The sequence below is a fragment of the Camarhynchus parvulus genome, chromosome 20 (genome assembly GCF_901933205.1).
Source record: "Camarhynchus parvulus chromosome 20, STF_HiC, whole genome shotgun sequence".
Taxonomy (NCBI): Eukaryota; Metazoa; Chordata; class Aves; order Passeriformes; family Thraupidae; genus Camarhynchus; species Camarhynchus parvulus.
In genome coordinates, this window is record NC_044590.1 from 7,375,245 (window position 1) to 7,390,296 (window position 15,052).

The window sequence follows — 15,052 nt, forward strand, 5'->3', positions numbered from 1 at the left end:
CAGTTGTTATTTCTCAGCTGATTTGATGCTCTGCAGAGCAGACAGCTTCCTTGATGAGTTATCTCCCATCCAAACTCCCTTTCTGATTGCCTCCCTCCGGAGGTCATGGACAAGGGCAAACTCTCCAGTGTCTCTAATCAGAAGTGGTGGGGAAAGGGAGCAGGGAGAAGGAGGCAGGAGACCCTGGAGCCTCCCAGCTGGCCATCCAGCAGCGTCCCTTTGTGCGCCGTGCCAGGCGTGGCGTGTGCTCTGCACCATTTCACCTTGCAGCTCAGGCTACAAAGGCGCTCCGGGGAGCAAGGGCAGCAGCGAGGGCAGGAGCCAGGCTGGGCAGCCCAGCCAGCAGCTCCTGCCAGGTCAGGAGGGGATACACGCTGCTAATGTGATGATCTCAGCTCAAGAGGGAGATGAGGGGTGGAGCGTGAAGCTCTCTCTGACTGCTGTGAGCAGGCCTGGGAAAACAGACGGATCCAGCCTGCTCCCCTGGGGCTGTGCAGGGCACAGATTAGTCCTCCAGAGAGATGAATTGAAGGAATTAGGGAAGGGTCGGAGTGGTCTGCTGGGGAAATGAGCAGAAAGTTTTTGAATTGTGGTCATGCTGGTGGGGCTGCCCCCCCTGGACCATGGAAAGGTCATCACTTGCCCCCAGCCAGGGAGGGTCAGTGCATGCCCCAGCCCCCAGCTCTGCTGCAGGGGCAGGGAGAGATGCTGTGAGCTCTGTGTGCAGAGCCCTGCTCCCTGGGGACTCCCATCACATGTGGGAGGCTGCAGGGCACTGGGCTGCCTCAGCAGCACTGCCAGCACCACAGCGTGGATGGAGCAGGGACACAGGCAGGCAGGACAGAGTCCAACCCTGTGCTGACTCTGGCAGCACAGAGCTGTGCAGAACCTCAGGCATCATCACTGAGGCGAGGGCAGCCTGCAAAGACCTCTCTGAGACATTGTATACACCAGAGAGATGAGCTGCCAGCAAACCACTCCTGTCTCTAAGCGACCTGGTCCTTAGGGCTGTGGGATTCAAGGGAGTAGCTTGGTCTTGGACAGTAAATTCAGCTCTTGTAAAGGGAGAGCCCAAACGTTTGCATCGAAGGGCTGTGCAGAGTCAGGAGAAACAGCAAGCTCCCTGGAGAAGCACACTTCAAGCTAAATTATTCCTGACCTAACTAGAGTGGTGTTTCAGGGTGGATAGAGCTGGTTCTTGGCATCCATAGAACCAAGGAACCAAGACAAGACTTAGCTTGGTGCCTGCCTCCATTTTGTAACTGAGGAAACCCAGGAGGGGCAGGAGAGGAGGGAAAGGCCATGGCCATGCCCCAGTCCCCCTGTCTGGCTGCTCCTGACCTTCAAGGCCCACAGGAGACATTTCCCTCTGGCTGAGGGAGACAGGGAGGCAGATGACCCAGAGCAAGCAAGGAACTGGACAAACATTCTCTCATCCATCACTAATACTGAGGATTTCTCTTCCTTTTCCCTTCGGACACGCACAGTGTCTTTGTATGATTGCCCTGCTCTCTCCTCTCCCAGCAGCCGCGCTGTGCTGCCGCTGCAGCCCGGATTCCCCGAGCACAGCTGCTCTGCCTTTAAACCCCTCCTTCCTCACGCCTCCCCGCACAGCCACACTGGGCTCTGCCTCTTCTCTGCCTCCCGCCAGCGGCTCTGCTCCTACCTGCCCTGCCATCCCCATTCCCGAGGGACTCTCCCTCCGCTCCAGTGCCCGCCCTGCCCGGGGCACGGCGGGACTCTCACCGCTCGGTAGGTTTTCTTCTGCCCGGCATGTTTGGGTGCTTTGCCCGGCTCCGACGAGCTTTCCACATGCATCGAGTAGATGATGTCAAAGAAATCTTCCACCACAGCCACGCGTTTCAGAGAGATGCCCTCGGGCTCCGACAGTCCATCTGCCCCCTACAACAGTGCAGGCAAGTTGAGTTAGTGTCAGCGATGGGTGACAGGGGTGACGAGATCGGCCCGGGGCTAATGTGGTTGGAGGGGGCAGAGTGGCTGTGCTCCCGCCTCGGGCTGCCTTGGGCACGGGGGATGTGGGGGATAAATTAAACATCGCTTCAGGGAGGATCCTGCTGTAGCCAGGGCAGTGGCGGCTGCTGCTGTCGTGCTGCTAAAGCTGGCAATGAAATTGGGCCAGGAATAAAAACAAGGGAAGAGTCCAGAGTGGAGTCACAACTGATCAAGAGATTCAATTTCCGTAATGTGGGGTGGTTTTGCTAGGCGGGGAACAGGCGGGGGAAGCTCTTTGGACCTGCACATGGTGCTAAACCACCCTGGGAAGCCCTGAGATGTGAGGTACTCTTGCTGGCTGCAGTCCCCGTGGACATGGATCAGCCAGCAGGACAAGGTTTCACTGTGATGCCAGGATACAGCCCCTAAAGGAAGGAGCCAGCATCCCCTCCTTCCCTGCACTGACCTTTCCAAGGCTCCCTCCCTCTCACAGACGCAGAGCAGCTGAGCGCTGGCAGCAGCAGCACAGCTCTTTGTGTGTTCGGATGTGCTGGAGAGCAGGAGGCAGTAATTCTGCCACACGACAGTGGTGACAGACTGATGGGAGTGGGAAGTGTGGGGAGCAGTGCTCCTCCGAGCTGACTGGCACCAACGGTGTCAGCTCACACTGGCAGGGCTTGCCGTGGGAAGGGGAGGCAGCCTCTGGGACCCAGCAGCTGCTATCGGCACTTGGCACAAAGCACCAGGGCAGGAAGGGCTACTGGGAGGTGGTCAGTGGCTACCGTAATGGCTGGTGGGACTGAGAAAGGGCCAGCCTTTGGGAGGTCACTTAGCTTGCTCCTGGAAAAAATGCAATTTTTGCATAGACAAAAAAAAATTGAAAATATTATATATATCTATATATATATATATATGTATGCATGTATGTATATGTATATACATTACATCCCTTTAAGGGCTGCTTTCCAAAAGGAATGCATGGATATTGTCCAGTGGGTACCCACCAGGCAGCTAAGCAGCAACCTGCACATCTAAATTACCTGCAAACTACCTTTTTCACGTGCACTCACACATCCCTGAGGGCAGGCAGGAGCTGGCAGGGAGCTGTGGGCAGGGTCTGTGGGCAGGGTCTGGCAGGGGTCTGCATGCAAAGGGAGCAGCCAGTCTCCTAACCTGCGTTTGTGCTGTCCTTGGTCGGGCTCTGTGTATCTTACACAGTCTATAGATTGAATAAATGCTGTTCTTTAAGCCACCAGTGAAGGGCCTCTCAAAAATCAATCACTTAGTGGGCCCACCTTCTGCTAAAGCTACCCAACATCTCAGAGGAGCAGTCATTTAATGTACAGCACTGCCTATTAGAGTTGGCTCCTCACCCCAATTTCGGAACAGAGACTGCCTGTCCTGGGCACGGGCTGCAGTGGGACGGCAGCTGAGCTCACCCGGGACACGGGCACGAGGATTTTCCAACACAAACCACCTCTCCCCTCCCCGGGGAGCCCCAAGCCGGGGCTGAAGGTGGCTGTAACAAAGAGAATATTGAGAGTGAACACAAGGGGCAGGGTGGCAGGGCTGCGTGGTGGGGGTCGGGAAACTTCGCCCCAGGGAGTGTCTTTGAGGAATATAGATCTAATTTCTTCTGTCACCGTTCACAGAGTTTCAGTTTAATCGAGGGCATGGGTATTCCCCTGCCAAGGAGGAGCGGGCATTAGGAGGCTTCCTACTGACCAATAATCCTCAGAGCAGGGTTGAAATGAGGATAATTACAGAAACAGGACAAAGGAAAATGCAGCAGGGGAAAAGCACAGTCAGATCTAACAAGCAGAGCCCTCAAAATTAAGGCTGTAACCAACCCTGTATGCAAATCATTGTTTCCAATCAGCTAATATCCTCCTCCCCGCACGGCCAGCAGGTCCCTGTTTCCTCCCCGGTTTCAGAAGGAATGCAGTGAAGGTAACCTCAGGGTCTGGGCATTGCTACAGCTTCCCTGCACACCCAGCAGCGCTCTCCTCTCCACCCCAGCTGGATCCGGAGCTGCCTCCTCAGCATCCCACTCCCTGCAGCGATCCTCCATCCCCTCCTCAGCCTTGTGACTGCTCTCCCCGTGATGATTATTTAGCTTGGGGAAGCAGGTGAGATGCAAGCAGTATCAAAGCCACTGGGTATAAGAAGCCGTATCAAGTCAGTGCCTCCAGGATTAGGGAGGTTTATATCTGGCAATATATCCAAATGTTGACCTAGGATTTAAGAGGACACGTGTGCTGTAAAGTACCTCTCCGAGGGGCCCACGCCCCTCGGGTTCCTCCTTCCACACCCAGCATTGCTCACCAGTATTCAAGGCATGAGTCAGAGCCCATAATATCTCAGAAAGGCTTAAAACCCCTCAGGTTTAAATAGCAATAAAAATTCAGTTGGGAAGCAGAATGGGAAGAAGGGATGCTTTTACCCTGTCCTGGTGTTGGGGCTTTATTAGAAGTCACCTGCCCCCACAAGGAGTAAAAGATTTCAGGAGCAAAGTTCAGCCCTGACAGAGGTGCTTGGAAGCGGGTGGCATTTCAGGCGCTTAGGAGTCCCTCTACCACCTTCCAGCCATCCTCCTTTTCCCTATATTTGCCAAGCACGGCTCTGTCTCTCCCCCTTCCCAGTCTCCCTTCTCTTTCTCTGTGTACTGTGCCCCGCAGTTCTCACCCCCCTTTCCTGTCATCCTCCCCACCTTCCCAGAGCTGTGAGCACTCTCAGCTCCTCTCCTCCATCAGGTCTTTTTCCTCCCCAGTGTCCTTTGTCTATTTCCACATCTCTGAGCACCGGTACCCCGGGGACCCTCTGCCCTAGGACCACTCCCCTGGGCCTCGCTGCCCCTGCACCTCCTGTGTCCCTGCTCCATCCCGCCGACCCCGGCCGCCTCCAGCACCGGCGGATCAGCGCCGGGAGCCGCCTCTGCGGCCCGAGGTCGCCTCCGTGCCCGGCCCCGGGCGGCGACAGCCATTTCAGGCAGCAGCGCTGTCCCGGCTGCGCCGCGGGCCGGGCAGCGCTTCCAGGGCCCGGCCCTGGCGCTGGCAGCGCCCAGCCCCGGCACCTTTGTTCTCGGCAGCCGCCCCGGGCACGCTCGGCCCGGGACGGGGGCGGTGCGGCGGGAGGGGACGGGCAGCGCCCGGGCAGCCCCGAGCGGCGGCGCGGGGTGACATCTGCCGCGGCAGGGAGGGAGGGAAGGAGGGAGGCAGGGCCGGGCGAGCCCCCCGCCCGGGCCGGGCTGGGGCCCGCCGGCAGGTAGCGGGTAACCACGGCAACCGGCGGTAATCCGCTCCCCGGGCCCGCCGCCGCCGCCCCGCGCCCGCTGCCCCCGCGCCCCGCCCGGCGCGGACCGGCCCGGGGCAGGCACCGGCGGCGGCGGGGCCACTGCGGCCGGGCCCGCACCTCGCCGAGCCTGGGACGGGCGGGCAGGGGCAGGGGCAGGGGAGGGTTCCTGCCACCCCCGGCACCGCCATCCCGCCGGAGCTCCGCTCACTTTTCGAGCCCCCCCTGCAGCCCTGCCCCGGCTCCCGCAGCCCTGTCAGGCTCCCACACGGACCTGCCCCGGCTCCCACAGCCCTGTCAGGCTCCCCACACGGACCTGCCCCGGTCCCGCAGCCCTGTCAGGCTCCCACACGGACCTCCGCCCACAGGACCTGTCACAGCTCCCTCAAGGACCTGCCATGGGCCTCCCACACGGCTGCCATGTTCCTACATGGACCTGCCACAGCTCCCTCAAGGACCTGCCATGGCTCCCAAAGCCCTCCCATGTTCCTAGGACGCTGCCATGTTCCCACACGGACCTGCTTTGTGCCACATGGACCTGCTGTGGCTCCCACACAGCCCTGCCATGGCTCCCACAGCTCTGCCATGCTCCCACAGTTCTGCCATGCTCACACACAGCCCTGCCATGCTCCCACACAGCCCTGCCATCGCTCCTACACAGCCTGGTCCTGCCTTGGAGCCTGGCAGCAGCACCCACATCTCCATGACCAGCCTCCTCCACCCACCCAGCTCCCTGTGCTCCCAGCAACCTGCTGTGTCTCCAGCAGCCCCTGTGGCCATTCCTCAGCAGCCCAGCCTGGGTGTGAAAACTGCCATAATGGGAGATTTTCACAGCCAAACTGCAGCACTGACGAGCTAGCCCTGTTTTCTGTGGGGCAGCAGATCCACAGCCAGCGGCTGCCACCTGATCCAGTCCGTGCTGCCCGTGGTGACCTCCACCCCAAGCCCCAGCGACCTGCCACCACCCCAGCGAAACCAGACCCAACCCAGGCAGCTCCAGGGAGGCCAAGGGATGACAGCAGCCTTCATGCACAGGACTTCTCAACCCTGCAAGCCCTTCCCCAACTTGGAGTTGGGTTTGGGAGAATCTGAGAGCTTTCAACCAGAGCTCTCCAAAGCCTGCATGCTCCCAGCTCCTCTTCAGGCTGACTGGGGTAGACACTGCCAGAAGAACTGGAAACTGCCCGTTCTGGGCTCAGCAGCGTGGAGAGGCTTGGCTGTGCCCTCACACTGGCTCTCAGGGCAGTATCTGCCTTCCCCAGTGGGACTGGCAGTTCTCCTGGGCCCAGAAAGCTTCACAGCTCTGCAGGGAAGCATCCCTTCTCCAAGGGGGTTGTGCTGCAGGGCCATCAGGCTGGGACTGCTGGGGCAGGAGTGGGATGGGAGGGAGTGCCGACTGCTTCCCCATCTGCTGTGCTCAACGGCAGATAAAACTCTGCCCTGGCCCTCGCACCGGGGCCGATACCAGCCCAATTCAGCTTCCTGTGAGTCAAAAGCAGCTTCCTGCCAGCAGAGCCCTGCCTGATAATGGCTGCGTTCTGCTCTCTGCCCGGGAGCAGACCCTCTGCCCTCGCCTCTCCTTGCACTTCCCACATGAAAGCGTTCCCTTCTGTATCTCCCAACCACAGCATCTCCCCGCCCCAGCGCAGAGGCACACGTTAAACTAATTTCCTGCTGCTGCCTGGAAGGGCCACTGTCACCCTCATCCCTGGGACAGCCCAGCTGGATGTTTGGGGCCAGCCGTATCGAGCTGTCCCTCAAGGTCACCTCCCTTGTACACAGACAGGCCACGTCGCTCGCTCTGCCTGTGCTCCAGCTGCTCTGCCTGTGGGACACAGCCACTGTCCCCAGCCGGTCAGGATCAGAGCTCTCCTGTCCCCTGCTGGGGTCACCCCACAGCATGACCATGGGTTCCCCAGCTGACACCAGCAGCAATGCCATTCCTGTGGCACTCAGCCATCCCTCGCCCTCTCTTCCAGCCCTTGGTGGCTCCTTCTGCTGCACAAAGGAGGATCCCTTCTTTGAGATGAGCAGAGGTGGGGTTTGGGTTTTATCTGAGCACTCTCCTGCTTTTTCCTCTTTGAAGTGTCTTTCTACAAGTGTTTTGTTCTAAGGGAATTTTTGGTCTTCTGACAAAAATGCTCAGCTGGACCAGGGAGTAGATGTGTACAGGACAAAGCAATTGGGACCTACTGGGATCAGAAACGGACATACAGGATGGGATGTAATCCTGCCATGACACCAGAAACTTCTATCAAGCTCTCCAGAGATCATAGAAACATGGAATGGTTTGGATTAGAAGGGACCTTAAAAACCATCCAATCCCTCTGCCATGGGCAGGGACACCTTCCACTAGACCAGATTTCTCCAAGTCTCATCCAACCTGGTCTTGAAGACTTCCAGGGATGGGGCAGCCACAGCTTCTCTGGGCAGTCTGTGCCAGTATCTGGCGACCCTCACAGGGAAGAATTTCCTCTGAACACCAGGATTCCTCATGTCCATCTCCCTAGGCAGCCCATGGCCCCCCAGTGACCACCTGTGCTGGCACTGTGGCCACCACCAGCACACAGCCCACAGCCCACAGCCCACCTCTGCAACTACTCCTCCTGCACAGGCTTCAGCACCAAAACAGACGTTTTATTTCAATATGGACTCTTACAACTTTTGATCAAGAAACTGTTCTTGGTACTTCTCATCTCTGGGAAGTCAGCCCTTGATTGGCTTCTATATTTAGACTTCTCCAGGGCTTTAGGAAGTTCACTCCTCATGGTATTTAGGTGTAGGATGAAAGCAGCTTTTGCGGGGGATATGTTAAACCACAGCAGGCTCCCTCTGCTAATGCTGCGAGGAGAAAGAGGAGCTAGATTCCTCGAACTTCCCTCTTCCTCTTGCCCCTCATGCCAGGGGCACAGAGCATGCCTTAGAAATAGGCACCAGGAAGACATTGGGCTGAAAACACTATCAGCTGTATTGCTCATAATAAAAGAACCCATAAGAAGATGAAGGGAAATGCTCTGACTGACAGATTTTGCTCTTTTTTCTCCTGGAAATATTTTGCTAGGAAATTTTTCTGATCATTTCTGGTTTAAAAATGGGAGAAAAGCAGTTGCTAAAATGCTGATGGTGCTTCCCTGTGCTGAGCATTTTGTGTTGTGTCTTGTTGCACCAAGCAAACACGAAGCCCCATCCTGCACTTAGAGCTCCAGCTCCACTCACTGCAGTGAAAACAGCCCCAGCCCTCCTGAACAGCTGAGCATCCCTGTGGCCCAAGAGAGCTCATTTCTCCTGGGGAAACTGAGGCACAGGAAAAAATAATTTTCCCAATACTCTCTGCTGACTCAGGCCAAGACTGGGGGCATTCACATTGTTTCTCTAGCCAGAACTGTACACAATACTTTTTTTTTTTTCCTCCCAAAGTAAATACTTCCTCATGAGGGGAGCCGGGTGCTTTATTTTTAGCTGGCAAACACAGCTGAGGTGTGTGTCTTTCACGGGGCACAGGAGCAGAGCTAGCTGCTCTTTCAGCAGCTGAGCCATGGGGATGGGTCCAGGCCTTTGCTCTGACCTCAGCTTATTCCTCTCCTGGCTCCCAGGCCTGGCAATGAAAACAGAGCAGCCTGGGAGGGGCGAGCCTGGAAATGGCAGCCGTGCCTCCAGCTGTGGAGAGGGCCCAGGTGCAGGGCGCCAAGGGGAGGTTGGTGTGCTCCGGGTCTGGTGGGTGGCTGGGGATGGGGCTGCCATCCATCCCAGGGCTGCCATCCATCCCAGGGCTGCCTGAAGGACAGAGGAGAAGCCCAGCAGGAAGAGATTCTTGCTCAGATGCCTGCTTAGAGACTCCTTGGATGCCTGCTCTGCCCGGGAGGCAGAGGACATTTTGCACGGCGCAAGAGAGAGCAGAGCTGCCTCCCTGCCAGCACCAGGCTGTGCGCCGGCGGGGAGGCTGCAGGAGCAGCTGCATCTGGCAGGCAGAGGCAAGCACAGGGCTCCCCAATAAATGTGACCCTGGCAGGCAGAGGTAAGCACAGGGCTCCCCAATCTGCGGCAGGCAGAGGCAAGCACAGGGCTCCCCATAAATGTGACCCTGGCAGGCAGAGGTAAGCACAGGGCTCCCCAATAAATGTAACCCTGGCAGGCAAGGCAAGCACAGGGCTCCCCAATAAATGTGACCCTAGCAGGCAGAGGTAAGCACAGGGCTCCCCAATAAATGTGACCCTGGCAGGCAGAGGTAAGCACAGGGCTCCCCAATAAATGTGACCCTGCACCTGCTGGATGGGAGCAAGGGGGAGCTGGCTCTTTCAGGGATAAAAAAATACTGGGTGCTGTGGGGCAGCCTGAGCACTGCTTCACTTGGGTTTGGTGAGAAAGGTTCCTGCAGCCTCATGAGTAGAGCACCTGACTGACCTTCCTGGGAAATTGCTCCCTGGGGCTGTGGATTTCCCACTCCCTGTCAGCTGGTGAGCACCACCCTCCTCTATGAGGTGTGAGGGACCTGGGTGGGAGAAGTGCCATGCTGTGGGTGCCAAGAGGGAGGAGATCATGAGCATTATTATCTGGCAATTATTACCATGTTGCAGTGCTTCTTACTATTTTGAAATAGGCAGGGTTTTCACAGAGGAACTGTGGATGCTCTATCCCTGCAAGTGCTCAAGGTCAGGTTGGACAGGGCTTGGAGCAACCTGGTCTAGTGGAAGGTGTCCCTGCCCATGGCAGGAGGTTGGAATGAGATGATCTTTAGGGTCCATTCCTACCCAAACCCTTCTAGGATTCTGTGATTCTAAAATGTGAGTTTGATGGTTTTAAAAAAATATATCTGCAAAGGTGGGCAGTGATTTCTTAATGTTATTTGGATCTTGGTTTTGGTGATTTGGGGGATAATGCTATTGGAATGGGGAAAAAAGTGGGAAATGGTAAACTGCATTAACAATCTGAAGTTTTTATATTCCATAGCATCCTGAAAAAATTATAAAACTAGGAATCTAAATAATATTGGCAATATGTAGCTGTAACACAAACTCAGAACATGTCTAGAGGTGGCTCTTCCTTGAAGTGACTTATCACTGTGAGCGATCTCCCCAGCACCAAGGACTAATCTAATAAAAATCACAACCAAAGCAAAATCCTTTGAGTCAGAGGGGGGCCAAGGCACTGTAACAAGTGATGAGATGACCTGTCACAGCAAGGTGACCCCTCTGTGCCTAGGAATAGACCCAGCAGTGTCAGGGCAGCCAGGTGACATCATCACACCTACAGTGAGAACGTGGTGATGTCAAAATGAAACTGAGGAGGAGGAGATACGGAGCAGCAGCAGTTCAGCTCCTCAGTGGTAAGAAAAATTATGTAAAATCAGTTACAAATGATGCTACAGTGAATCAAGGTCAGGCAGGGCTGAGAGGCTGAGCCCTGGATGTGTGGCATCCCGGTGCCAGCTCCCTGTGCCCTGGCAGCTCCCAGTATGTGGGCCACAGTCAGAGACTCCCACAGGAACAACGTGATGTGCCTCTAGGGAAATGCTGACAGCTCAGCGGATGTTGGAGGGGGGGTAAAAGGCCTGCAAGCCTTCCTCTTCCAAACCAGCCTCCTCTCCAGGTCAGGGCACAGCAGGGATTGAGCTGCACCACACCATAGTGGCTTCAGCACAGGCTGGCCCTGACGCCGGAGCCTGGAAACACCGGCTGCACAGCCAAGCACCACCACCACTGCTCCCTGTGAGCCCAGGCTGGGTTCAAGAAATGGGGACATTGTGGAACCATAAGGGTCATGCTGGACTCCATCACGCCCTTTCCCAACATGGGAACCCAGGAAAACAGATGTCCACTGCCCTCAGTGAGAGCATCACTTGTATTTATCCTGGGCTCACTTGTATTTACCCCTGGCTCTGCAAGGCTGCAGGGCCCTGTACAGGCAATCAGGGCAAGGGCCACAGGGGACAGACATAGATGGAACTCTGTTCTCCCCTTGCATTTAGGTAAACCCCCTCTGTATTCAGATTTGTGTCCATCATAACCACTCCAGGTGAACCCCAACCTTTCCAAAAGCCAAACTGAGATTTGTAGATAAGCCCAGGAATTATTCCCCGCTAAACTGGGATGACCAAGTGGAATTTTTTTGAGCTCTTAACTGAGACTACACGTGGGGGAACCAGAAGTCAAGCGTGGTCTTAAACACTCTGTCATGGTAATCCATCCACAGAGATCCCTCTCCCAGGTGTGATACTTCAGCCCATCACATCTGGGCTCAATGACACAGCTCTGCAGGCTGGACACATGAGGCATATGGAGTGGTCTCACATCTGGCTCTCCCTGGTCTTTTGTGAGTCTGTGTCACCAAACAGGGATACTTTTGGGAGGAAAAGAAAGGAGGGGCAAAGCAAGCGGGGCAGGGAAGGCAGACAATTAATACAACCTGCCCTCTGTGTGAGGAATAAATTGGCAGCTGACAGGTTATAATCTGTGCAAGCAGGATCTTCACAGGAGAGGTGAAGGCTCCGTTGGGGGCCAATTGGATGGCTAATTAGGAGGACAAAGCAGAGGATTGGTGAAAATGTTTATGAAACAGTGCTTGGCAAGGGAGCCCCTGAGAAACGCACAGCAGAGAGGAGCTGCTTTGGGCTGGGAGAGGAAACACGAGGGTGAAACAGCAGAACGAGCACTGAGAGGGAAAACAGCCATGCAAATGTCTGCGAGAGGACGGGGATTCCCAGGTGCCCTGTGGAGGAGTTCAGGGGAGGACCCGAGGACGCCTCATTTTTCTAGAAACACACGGGCTGTGTCCTCCGCGCCGCTCCTCCCGGTGCCGTCCCCGCCCCGGGGCGGTGGGGAGCGGGCTCTGGGTGCCGGCAGGCACCGCTGCCGCAGCCAATCGGCGCCGCTGGCCGGGCAGAGAAGGGCACGAGGAAAGCAATTAAACCCGAGCTTTGATTGGGCTCACAGATGACTGCTTGTGCTGGAAATGCCTGAGCTTCTTTAAGCGCCTCGGCGGTGGCTGGAGCCGGCCTGATCCCCCATCCCCTCCTCGGCGCGTCGCTGCTGCGGCAGCGGGAGCGTGACTGATGCTCTCTGTCCCACACACGGCTCCGAGAGCTCAGAGGTAGGAACCAGTTGCTAAGAGACAGGACTGTACTTTCCAGCCCACATCCAGACCTTTGTCACCAGCTCAAGGGCTTTCTGCCGGATCCAAATGCCGGGCGCAGGTGAGCGGGAGACGCCAGGCCTCCTCCCAGCCTCGTCCCAGCTCCGGGAGCCACACAACCGCGTTCAAAATGAGGATGGAAATGACAAACCCAAAAGCATCCCCAAGGGAGCGGCTCCCCTGGACTGGCTGCTTGTCCCAGTGCTGTGAGACTGCAAACTGGAACACCCTGCGGCACCTGGAGCCAGTGTGGGTGGGACCTGCAGCACCGACACCCAGGAGGTTTTGGATGTCACCACGGTGTGGATGAGTGGATGACTCGGTATTTGCTTTGAGATCCCTCCTTCAAATGCAAGCCAGGAGAGGAGTCCCAAACTTTAGTCTCATTTTTCTTGGGGGGGGGTTCCTGGTGAGTTTGGATTCTTAGCCCAAAGACTCCCATGAAAGCAACCCACTACCAACTGGAAAGCCTGAGTGACCCCATCTTTTCCAGAGCACTCCCTCCCTCCTGGTGAGGAGCAAGTCCATCAGAGCCTTTGCCTGTCTGTTGGAAGGGAAATACATCCTCTGGGGCTGCCAAGCCGAAGAAGAGCAAGGACAGAGAGAAACCACTCACACAGCATTGTCTTCCTGGCTGTCACTCCGTGAAGGGCCCTGCACTGTGCCAGGAAGACACAACCAGGTTCCACTTCCCTTCTAGAGGCTGCTGCCTTAACCTCAGACATGGACACTGTTACCCAAACCTCTGCTCTGCTCTCTGCTCTCACACACAGCACTGACTCTCTGCAGTTATTTCTCCTCAAATAAATTGCTATTCTTTGGCACCAGCCATAAAAGTGGAAGTCAGTAGCTTTCCAGCAAAGACAATGATTTTGGCCAACAGGTACCTGCCCTTGCTACAATCAGCTAATTAAACCAGACACTGAAGCTCTGGGGTGGCTCTGGCCCATTCTCAATGTGATTCTTTAGAGGTGGGCACAGCTGATATGAGATCAGGGAAAGATAATTAATGATTTGCACTAAAGAAAGAGACATTAATATGGATCCCTCTGTCATGGCAATGCCAGAGCATCCATGCTGGCCAGGCAGGGTGGATGGACACTCCACCAATGCTCCTCCACACCCCTGGGCTTTCCCTGCCATTTGCTTGTCCACAGTGTAAGTTCACAGACTGCTCATATCAAGCCTAACATAATGATAAAACTAAAACTGAACAAGTTGTATCAGAAGGAGATTATTGCTGAGAATGGTCCTGAGAAAGTTCCCACTGAAAGGACTGTGGCTGCCTCTCTGGGCTCTGCTGCAGACTTTAGTCACTGACTGAATTCCCCCTTCTGCCTGTGGTCAGAGCAAGCCCCTCTGAGCAAGGCCCACGAGGGGAGCTGAGAACAGCCATGAACTGTCCTTACACCAGTCTTCTCTGCTCCTCATTAACAAGGGCCTGAGTGCTTGCACCCTCTTCCTGTGCAAAGGTGGGACAGAACCTGGAGTGTGGGAACAACAGCCCCTTGTCACACCTGGGGTTCTTTCCATTTCAGCCTCATTGACCAAGGCCTGGCAGAGCTGTGCTTTGGTTGTTTGCTTCTGGACCTTCTTCAGAGTGACACCCTTTGAGAATTACAAATATGAAAACAATTGTAGGTGAAAGAGATTACTTTCAGATAAATGTTATCCAAAAAACACTTTTCTCGGTTCAGCAATGCCATGCCTGTTTCTGGAATCATGGAGGATGCGCAGTGTAAATGGCAGAGAGTTATTTTTTCAGAAACTGTTTGGTCAGACATGTATTGGGAACCTTTGCTGGTGGAGCTCCAGGTCTCACAAGTGCTGGTGACCACAGCCAGCACCCAAGGATGAGGGTGGCTGGGATGATGGGATCTCTGGGACTGGGACACTGTCTAACAACCACAGTGGGACTGCCTTTAATCAGCTTGTAGGTTTGGCAGAGATAAAGCAAGGATTGAAGGAGATGCTGGTTTCCCCCTTATCATTAGAAGTGGCTTCAGCAGGCTGTCCTGAAAGGATGAGCAGGGAGTGGGCTTTGCTGCCAGATCTGCTCTCAGCACTGAGGAACTTCATTCTGCCAGTCTGTGTAACTGCAGATCATCAGAGCTCTTTAAATTCACCCTGCTAAGGCTTTAGCTACTGCCTGGTGAAGCTAAGCCAGCTCTTGGGCCCAGGGGATTGGGTGTCACTGCCCTCTCTGACTCTTACCACGAGCAGCTTCAGATGTGAAATCTGTGACTGATGCTGTGCAAATTTGGAGCTGAATCTGGAGGGGATGCTAATGGGGGAGATTTTCTTTAGATGGGGTTGAATGGGTCCATGCACCCAGACCAGAATTGTTCCAGTCTCCTAAGGGCACATTTAAATGTAAACCTGCCATCGGTTCCACTCCTTGGAAAAGCTGGTGCTGCCCCATGTGCTCAGGGTGGGATCTCTCCACAGGTGAAAGCTCTGCATGCTTTAAGTAAGGCTGTGCAATGGGAGTAATAGACAATTTCTCAGATAATACCCTCAGGCCCATCTGCCTTGTCTAAGGCTCTTCTGAATGGTCTTGATTTATTTTTTTTATCTCTTGAAGTCCCCAGAAAGTCTGAGTGGTTATTCACGCTGTGAAAACCTTCTGTTGACTGATGTTCTTAGAGGTTATAGATGTGCAGCTTTTTGGGGCACTGAA

General features: G+C 55.4%; 1 protein-coding gene across 1 annotated transcript in view; it reads right to left on the reverse strand.

Moving 5' to 3' along the window:
- Positions 1-15,052, reverse strand: part of NOL4L (nucleolar protein 4 like) — a 63,388-nt gene that overhangs the window by 43,553 nt on the left and 4,783 nt on the right. Inside the window, exon 2 of the mRNA XM_030963374.1 lies at positions 1,747-1,902. Coding sequence (XP_030819234.1) covers positions 1,747-1,902 — 156 coding nt within the window. The remainder of the gene's footprint in view (positions 1-1,746; positions 1,903-15,052) is intronic.